The following is a 9908-nucleotide window of genomic DNA, read 5'->3' on the forward strand; positions in this document are numbered from 1 at the left end:
CGAGTTGGAACGCGTCCGAGGAATGACTGGCATTAGCTTCCATGGATAAAATGTGCTGTGGAGAAAAGCTCATACCGACAAGCAGGTTGTCCAGTAAGCCTCGGTGAGTGTTAAGTGCCTGCTTAACCTCAGCTCAGTCCGAGCAAACTGCAGAGCTTCAAGTTAGCGTGCATCCAGGGAAGACTCAATCACATAGAAGTTGGCGTCACGCCTGTGAATATGTGGTGAATACATTTGAGACAATGTGGTTATTTTAATGTTGCGATGGGCTTCATCTTGCGGTATAGTGCTCACATTTGTTTTGGCATATAAAGTTAACACTGTTACACCCAGCTTCTTTTGTTTTCCTTCATAGATCAAGTGTCCATACAATGTGGTTGGAGGAAATAGACTATCAAAGTAATTTAATTGTTGCACGCTTGTAGACTTTTTTTTTCTTTTTACTTTTTTGTGCTGTTTCCCACTATCAAGTCCATGTAAATACCGCACGTAGGTTGATGTGTGCTTCTCTCAAATTATTAAACACAACCTTAGAATACACTCATAAAGACATTAAACCTTGTCATTTGTAAACAACCACAGATTCCAAGATCATCAGTACAAACAATTATATGTGAGTACAAGTTATTGAGATGTGTCACCACTTTGCCAAGGCCTGGAAGAAGCCCCGAACTGTCACCCTCAGTGACAGGACACTGGTTAAGATGTTCAGGAATAATCCAGAAACCACCGAGGCTCAAGCCTACTGTGATCTGGAAACTGCAGAAACACCAGTGTCACTGTCCACAGTGAAGCATCACCATGGACTGAGAAGGTGCTTACCAAGAAAGAAGCCCCTGCTCCAAAATCTTCAAGCTCAACTTAAATTTCCAACTGCCCACATGGACAAACCAAATACCTTCAAAAGAAAGGTTTGATGGTTAAGATGGTCAATGGACAAGATGAAGTTTAAACTATTTGGTAAAGTTGTAAAGAGTAAAGTTGAGGCTCTCAAACCAAACAACACTGTACTTGTACCAGCGGTTACGGATGATGGTGGCAGCGTCATGCTTCGGGCTGTTTGTTGCCAGTGGTACCATCAAATTCTTCAACTTCACCTCAAATCAACAGCTAAACGGTTGAAACGTGGACAATATTGGATGTCTCAACAGGAAAAATCATATCAAACACATAACGGTTTTTGGAATGGATAAAGCTATAATAAATATAGGAAAATATGGGTGAATATATAAAACAAATTGTGAGATAATTCTTTTTAATTCAATTCAGTTTTATTTATATTGTGCAACATTGAAACAACAGTTGCCTCAAGGTGTTTATCTTCCACAGGACACAAATTATAGGTACTCTGACTCACCTGACCCATTGCATTACAACCAGTCACTAACAGGTTTTAAACTGCAACTTGATTGTTTTCCTCTAATACATCATCACAGTATACACACCCAGTTTACGATAAAAGCTCTTCTTCGATGTAAATTTTTATTGCACGTATAAGTAATTAAGGCTTACAGTGATGTACTCAAAGAAGTTAACCTGTTGGATCAGACTCGGGTCAAAGGGTTGCATTTTGGGATTCATTGGTAAAAACAAAACAAAACACAGCTTTATGGTACAACTGTAAAACAAAGAATAGCCTGTCAGACAGTTGTTTTGCATTCAGAAATAGTTGGAACATACATACGTCCTTTGTGACACAGTACAGTCTATATGAGTTGAAAATAGTTGTTATTATTTGGCCTCTAACTTGGTTAAAACAACAAGCCCTTCTTCTTCTCAGTATTTGGATACAATAAAATGCTGTTTTAAACATAAATACAGTTTCTCTTTCAGAGTTGGCTATACCCTTTAGCTGCAGATTTCTTCATGTCCACTAGAGGGAGTTGTCATGTGAAGAACTGTGTATGCCTGAAATCCCTGGAAAAACAGGAAACTTCACTAGCTGCTTCCCCCTCTTTGGATAATGTGTGCGCAGCTTCATCCAGCAGTGTGTGAGTCTCAGTGTCGTGTGTTTACCCAGCTGAGTGTGTAGGAGCTGTGAGCATTTGCTACTGTCTGTTTAAGGACACTGTGACCCTCTCCTGCAGAGCTGTGAACCAGCTTGAGTCCACAAGCTTGAAGACCTTGAAGGACACTGAACCAATAGCGGAGCACTTCCTCATCCCTTCCGCCCACCTCAAACCCTGCCCACTGCAGGTGCACCTTAGCAACAAGATGGTGGACATTCTGTAGAGTTCCTGCCTCGATCCAATTCTGAAAAACGCGCCACTCGCCGCTTAGCAGGTCAGCATACAGGAAGTGAACCTAAGGAGAAGAAAGAACAGAGGAAAGTACGGCTCTGGTCTAGCACCTCCCCACCCTCCCAAGCACATAGGAAGCCTAAGTTAGCAAAACACCAGATACAGAACAAAGCAGGCTTTTAGCAACAACAGAAAAGACACTGATTAAGTCAGGAACAGAATTTCCTGTCAGCATGCAAAAGCACTGTAAAAAAAAAACGGCTTTATCAGCTGATCTGAATTGGGATGTTACTGAAATCAGCTCAGCTTTACTAAGAACAATTCCCAGCACCGTCTATATGTTTAATGATAGTTTATTAGGATATATTCATGCTATGAGGGGGGCTGTGGCTCAGCAGATAGAACAGGTCTTCTGCCAATCCCTGCATCCCCTAGTCTCCATGTCAAACTGAACCCAGAGTTTCGCCCAATGCATCCGTTGGAGTGTGAACATATATGTGAATGGGTGACCAGGCTTGTAATGAGAAAGTGTTCTGAATGTTCAAAGTATCAGTTCATTTACCATATTACTACTTTCCATAGTGGACCTGCTGCTTTGTAATCATACAATCATATACAGTCAAATATTGATTATTAGAATTATTAGCTGCAGTTCTTGGAGAAATCGCTTGCAGCTCACTTGCAACTGTTGAAAATACATCCTTACAAGCTAAAAAGTCACAAAATAGAACAATACGTAAAATGTTGAGTCTGTTGCCCTCCCCCTTTAGCATGCAGCAGAAATTAGTACTAGGAATTTTAGCCCACTCTTCTTTGAAGAGTAGTTTTAATTCAGTCACATTGGAGGGGTTTGTAGTTCTTAAGATGCTGTTCCGGGTTCTTTTGTGACCTCCTGGATGAGTCGTTGATGCGCTCTTGGGGTAATTTTGGTAGACCGGCCAATCCTAGGAAGGTTCACCACTGCTCCAAGTTTTCTCCATTTGTGAATAATGACTCTCATCATGGTTCACTGGAGACCCAAAACTTTAGAAATGGCTTTGATATGCGTCAATGACTTTGTTTCTCAGTTGCTTCCTTAGATTGTGAAGTGAACGTGTCATGTTCACTTCACTTTGTTAGACAGGCCGTATTTAAGTGATTTTTTGATTCAACGGGTCTGAGTGTAATCAGAACTGAGTGTGACGAGTAAAATTGAACTCAGCTTTCACAAAAAATCTGGTTAATCACAGTAGATTTAATTAACAGCACTGTCGGTCATAAATGTCGGAACAACTGAGCCACACAGGTTTAAAAGCTGGCAATGGCAGCCACTTGTGTAGTCTGCGTCATGGGCTCTACATACTTGAACCAAATTTGGATCAAACTGGAGGCAATCAGGCACTGAAGCAGTCAGAATTGATTTGCTTGCCCAATCAGGGGGAAACAATACATGAAACCTCTAATTAAACACATGAGCAGTGTCCTGAGTTGTCCAAACATCTTGTGCACCACGTTTGGTTATTTTTGGATGAAATCTGAATAACAGAAAGTCAAAAGTGTTAACAAATGCAACAAATGTGCACGGCCTGTATCAATCTCCTCTGCGTCATCCACTGAATCCAGACAGCTGTGTTCGAATTTTCCTTGTCCATCTAACAGCGAGAAAGTTTAGCCCCCCCCCCAAAATTTAACCCACTCATTTGATCATTTCTCCACCTATGGTGGCGCTATTGCTTACATGAAGCTATTGTATATTTTAATCCCATGCTGTGGCACTAAGTAGTTATAGATGAACATATTGGACTGCTTGCTATTCTGTCACCCCGCATATAATCAAACTCCAGGTATGCAGTTCCCTCTTGTGGCTGCAGGAAGCAATTGGGTGATTCATTCACTTAAACTGTTGCCATGGTAGCCAGAGATGGCGCAGAGCCCTGTTGCTATGGGAACATCTGAGTAAAAGAGCTTTCAGGGTATGTTGGGGTGAAAAGACTCTAAGGTATGTTTGTTTGGCACTGTTTCTCTACATTTCAGTGTGTGTGCATGCGTGCGTGTCTTACTGTGTGATGTCCCAGAGCTGCCATGATGTCTGCCAGTGTCTGAGAAACACCACCCGGGTTTCCTCTCCTCTTGTGCGCGCGCTTCTTTGGAGCTCGCCACTCAAGCCACATCTTGTGCTGGCTGACCACGCCTCCATTGCCATGGTTACTAGCCAAACTGTTGCCAAGGTGACCACCAGATGCATTAGAGTTGCTGGGATCAAAACAGTGTATTTCACATCCCAGCCCCGACACAGTCTTCAGAAAGTCTGCATCTCCCCCATCCATGCTACAGAGACAAAGACAGACATACAAAGACAGGAAGGAAGGCAAAGGCCGTTTGAACATTATTGCATGCATGATTAAATATGCATTGCATTGTTTATTCCAACTGAACCGGTGATAAGAATGCATAGCAGCACGTGCATTGACATAAGGCTCAGACAAGTGGCACACCTGAAGGAATATGCGACACACATTTTGTGTGTAGCTGGAAGGAGCCAGTCCTCAGCACACAGCAGCCAATGGGCTGGCGCTGCAGGGCTCTGTGCTGGCTGAGCCCGCCCTGGAGATAAAACCTTGGAGCAGTTCATCTGGGGACAGACAAGAGGAAAGAGTCACATAAGACGGGCTGGATGGAGGTCTGGAAACAGCGCGACACAGAATTAGCATTCAAATGAGAGGAGGGGAAGCTAAGGAAGGAGAAGTTGTTCAGAAAAGTGGCCAGAATTGTGTAATTTGTGAGAACATTGCAGAGTCATGGCTCGAAATAACTTTGAATAAAACAGAATTGTTTAACGATAAATTCATAATTTGATAGCGGCTGATTAAAAAGGCCACACGTGAGATGCTTTAATTTGTTGCACTGAATAATTTACGGGGACTGTTTCTGCTTTTTTCTTGTTTTCTGTCACATATGCTGCTCCTGCTTTGTGCTCACATTAAGCACGGTGAAAGTTTCAAGTCATGCAGTCAGAGAAAGTTTAAGGTTTCAAACAGCTCTGTTGTAATGTCACCGACTGGCTATCCTTATACGGTCATCTCAAACACTGATGCCCCACCCACCTGCAATTCAAAACACTTTGTGAGGGGCAGCCAATCACAAGAAAGCTGGCTCTAAGTGAGACACAGAAGGTGAACTAACATGCTTCCCTGAGGTATAGTATGAAATACATAAGAATTCATTTAAGTCTGAGAATAAAAACATGGAGCATTATCAAGCCCCTTTAAATAATACCAAACTAAATCAGCACACTAGGAGCAGTTTTTTAAATTCTTCCATATATAACTTTCCTTCCCACTTCTCCAGCACTTGGTGTTGCGTAAGTTTTGTCTCTTGTTTGGGAGTTTCCTGTCTGGAACAAAAAGTCCTTACTGGCTCCAGATATGGTAGATTTCTGCTGGCAGCATATTGACAGTGCCTGACTGATCATATTACTGCTATGTTAACCCCCCACACTCGACTGCAGTCAAAGAAGTGTTGTAGTCAAAAAAGTGAAGTTGCTTTTCTTTATTGATTTCTATTAAGGCTTGGCAAGGTCTAACTCCTGGCTACAAAAATGTGAAGCCCCCACTGAGCTGGAGTGCAGCCTTCAGGGAGTGCGTTATTTATTGGACCAGTGGTTTCCAACCTAAGGGCTGGGACCTCTCCAAGGGGTCAGAGGATAACCCTGGGGCGGGGGGGGCGGGCGGTCATGAGACCAGATTTTTAAACAGACAGGAAAGATGAAGAAAGCCATCTGCAAATAAAAACCTGATTTTTCTTCCTTGACTTTTCTCGTGAAATATAGCAGACACTTTTTAAAGGGTCACAAGCCAAAAGTTTGTGCATTCGACATTCGATGTGTATTACTGGACATACAAGTCCTTTATAACTTCAAGTTGTATTCATCCTGTTATTTCTCATTGCTTATCTGTAATCTTGTGAAATGTGTGTTATGCTGTAGGCTTACTATAGTCTCATTGTTCTACAGTCCCGTAAACGGTTAAAAAATTACCAGACTTCAGGTTGCGTTACATAAAGTAAATGATGTTAGGGAGTTTTGAAATCACTCTCAGACATTTCAAACCCTCTGATTATTTTTGCTCTTTCAGTTTCGGATAACTTTGTGAAGGAAACATTTTTCACTGCAGCATTTTGGATGGTGCTCTGCGCAGCCTACCTGTGGCCTTGTGATATATGAGATGATTCGATTGAGCTCTGCTGTGAAGGATGGCTCGCCTGCTGCCCACAGCTGCACTTCCAATGCTCTGGGTCCCACCTGGGAACATGCATGACATGTATATTTATATATACTCCAGCGCAAGGAATACCAACACATCCAAGAGAATTCTGAATGTGGTTAAATAATGTATAGGAATAGCAGTAAAGTGTGCGAGTGCCCAGGTAGGAGTGCAGAGGAGCCAGGTCACAGGCACTGACCTCCGTCCTGCTGGTATTTGCCTAAGGCGGTGTAACATACAAACACACGTTTGCACACACAACCCCACCATCACCATCAATCTGCACCCCACCTAACTCAGAATGAACCTTTTGGTCACCATGGCAACCTCTGTGGGGAGCGTGTGGGGGGGGGAGGGAGGTGATGATTCACTAGAATGAGTCAGAGTTTAGCCTTGGGCAGATAAAGAGACAGTGAGAGAAGAGCAGAGTGAAAGCGAGAGGGCGAGAGGAGTGAGAGGTGAAGAGGGGACAGATGCACCTACACACAAACACAGATGGAGGCTGTAGCACTCTGCAGCTGAAGGGCAAAGACAGAAAGACGGGAACAGCTGTCATCTCTCTCTGATGTGGGGTCAGCGCTGAGCTGCGCCCCCTGCCCTCACCTGTCCCATCATGCCTGTAATCATGCAGGGAGTCGTGCCCAAACTGGCCCAGCATAATAAATGAACTGGATGAGGACGCCACAGCAGCAGAAGCAGGGTGGCAGTCCTGTTGAATCCCAGTGATCCCAGTATCTGTCTCCCACTTAGTTCATTTTTTAAATTATTTCTAAACTTCATTCATAAATTTAATATATTGGTAATTTAAGTAAAAATAAAAATGCAAGTCATCCCAAAACATTTACACGTGTACTATAATAAAACATTCCACGCATAAACTTATTTCCCTACTTCGTTACGAACCTGGCGCGAGTGCATCTCGTTCTCGTCCTCGTACGCTCGTGCCCCCTCCCCCCTCCTCTGCCCGTCGTCCACCTCTGCCTCCTCCTCAGCCACACCGGGCGTCCCCCGATGCCGTGAGCTCCGCTTCGGTTCAATGCTGATAACGGAAAAGGCGACCCCTCCGTCCCGCTCCTCTAACCCCATCCACACCCGCGCGACTCCAGGTAAAAGTGACCCGACGACAAGGAGCTGGAGCGCGAGGAGAAACGGTGGGATTAAGAGGAGTAGTACTCCCGAGCGGAGGGAGACACCGCAGCGGCCCCTCCACGGCGCACAGGTCCGCATACCTCCACTTCCGCGACGGCTCCGGCGAACATCTCCGGCGCTGTGCCCTGTGATTTAACTTTTTTTTTTTTTTTTTACCCTTTTTTTCGGTTTTCCTGGAGGGCAGAGGAAAGTCCCAGCTGAGAACTCCCCTCCTCCACTTTCCTCCGCGACCTCCTCCTTCTCGTTATCCCCAGGGGAAAGTTGCTGATGACGAAGCGCATTCCTCGGTCAGCGGTGGCCTTATTGACACAGTGACCCCCGCTTTATTTAACCTATAAGTAACTAGGTTATAATTAACAGGCATGTAGGATTAAAGAAAAACACCATTTCGTTTTTATATTGGGCAAACAGGCCATCTCCACCGTAAAAATAAATGCTTTATTTATCAAAAAGATGACCAACTATATTCTTCCACCATACCAGTGTGAGTCATATAAATTTATTATTAGGGTATTAAAAAATATTGAATAAATAAATAAAACTCCAGGCTGTCATATTTAAGATGCACAATCACTGCCTGTGGTCTGTACTTTTATTGAAGTTTGGAAAGTTTATACTAGAACTCTAAATGCTCATTTTGCTCCACATTAATGTCCTAGGCTACTTGGCATCAGAAATCTTCATATTCTATACATCTATTTATCACAAACCATACTTATTATTAACCCAGTTTTAAGTAATTTTAGGTTCTTTCTTGTATGCTGGAGTATAAATACAAAATGAATGGCATCTGAGTAAAATGATGCAATTATATAAATGTGTTTCCATGATATAGTTTAGGACATTTTCATTAATAAACCCCTAAAATGTCCACAAATATGCTAAATAATACAAATGGATGGCTTCTAGTGTTACCTCTGCTTAACTTGAGAAATTATTGTACCGATAATGACAGATTATTGTTATTAGATTTGCTTCTGGTGTGGGATGAAATTGGCTGCGATTTTCCCTAAATTAAACACACACAAAAACGAAGCAGTTGCATATAAATGAAATTGCAGTGTTTTATAGAAATGCCACACAAAAGAAAAGTCTGAAAGAGAGCTGTCGCTCTGCACCATCCCCCTCTCGGTCTGTCATGTAATGTTGTTGACAGTTCGTGCACCCTTCCACCATACAGTGGAATGTCACAGCAAACACATTTCCTCCGGCCATGTCTGAGTCTATTTAGTCAGTCTGTTGACAAACTGTACACAAAATGCAGCCAGTAAACTTAGCCCATCTGCTTTCTTTCTCTCTAATTCTCTGTCTGGCATGCACATGCATATACACAAGCTGCAGATGTACAGTATTTGCCGTATAGTAGCAAGTTTCCCTGCGAGGGCATGAAATAGGCATGGGTTCCTTTCCTGTCAGCTCTCTCCCGTACCAGCAGTCTTTGGTTGCTTGCTTTAAAACATTTCCTTATTTGGATGAATTGTGAAACTACAATTTTGCGCATTTTTTTTGTTTTGTTTTAATGGCTTTAAGAACCAATTCAACACCTTTTTCTGATTTCCTCAGTCTGGTTTCTTTCTTTTCCCTCCAACGTATCCTCCCCTGCTCTCTCCCCACCATCTATTCCTCTCCTCCCCTCCCTTTCACTCCCTGTCGAATTGTGTCCTTGAGTGAACTCGCTCGCTCGCACACTCGCTCACAGTCCCAGACAGCCTGGGCAAAGCCCAATACTCAGGGAGGCTCTAAAACACAGCCACACACAAACACACTCACACCTCCCCCCTTAATCCGGCAAAGAAGCTCAATGCTATAGACGAGATTACCAATGGCAAGAACAGAATGTGTATTTAAATATTTTGCACCTCAGATACATACATGATATGTAACAGACAGATATACAATTTATTTATTTTTTTTTCATCACAAAAACCACCAAACAACACAAGACCACAGAAAAAAGAAGGGAGAGAGTGAAAGAAAGAATTAGGCCCCGCCAAGACTTTGGTGTCTGGGAAGCTTCACTCCTTTTGACCCCACAGGCACACACACGCACACGCCCATACACGCACATGTAGGCACACGCACAAACAAAAACATGCATGTCACACGAACGCAGCCGCTCCGTCTCAAACTCACACACAGAAAACAAGAGTCTCTTTGGGGCCGTTGTGTAATTTCAATGTCTCTTTCCCTTGTAGTTAAAACAGCAAAACACAGGATGTTAAGTCTCCATGCTGCAGTATCCCCAACCCCCCACCCCTCCCTCCCACCCACCCCACAG

General features: G+C 43.3%; 1 protein-coding gene across 1 annotated transcript; it reads right to left on the reverse strand.

The window, feature by feature from the left end:
* Nucleotides 1-262: 262 nt before the first annotated feature.
* On the reverse strand, nucleotides 263-9873 carry LOC102297220 (methyltransferase-like protein 24). The gene is made up of 5 exons (XM_005932952.2): nucleotides 7385-9873; nucleotides 6421-6519; nucleotides 4715-4851; nucleotides 4280-4547; nucleotides 263-2304 (listed from the first exon to the last, which is right to left on the reverse strand). The coding sequence occupies exons 1-5, from the start codon at nucleotides 7706-7708 to the stop codon at nucleotides 1999-2001; spliced, it is 1134 nt and encodes a 377-aa protein (XP_005933014.1). The 5' UTR covers nucleotides 7709-9873; the 3' UTR covers nucleotides 263-1998.
* Nucleotides 9874-9908: the final 35 nt, after the last annotated feature.

Source organism: Haplochromis burtoni, unplaced genomic scaffold, assembly GCF_018398535.1.
Source record: "Haplochromis burtoni strain Fernald_Lab_line unplaced genomic scaffold, NCSU_Asbu1 Contig_163, whole genome shotgun sequence".
NCBI classification, from domain to species: Eukaryota; Metazoa; Chordata; class Actinopteri; order Cichliformes; family Cichlidae; genus Haplochromis; species Haplochromis burtoni.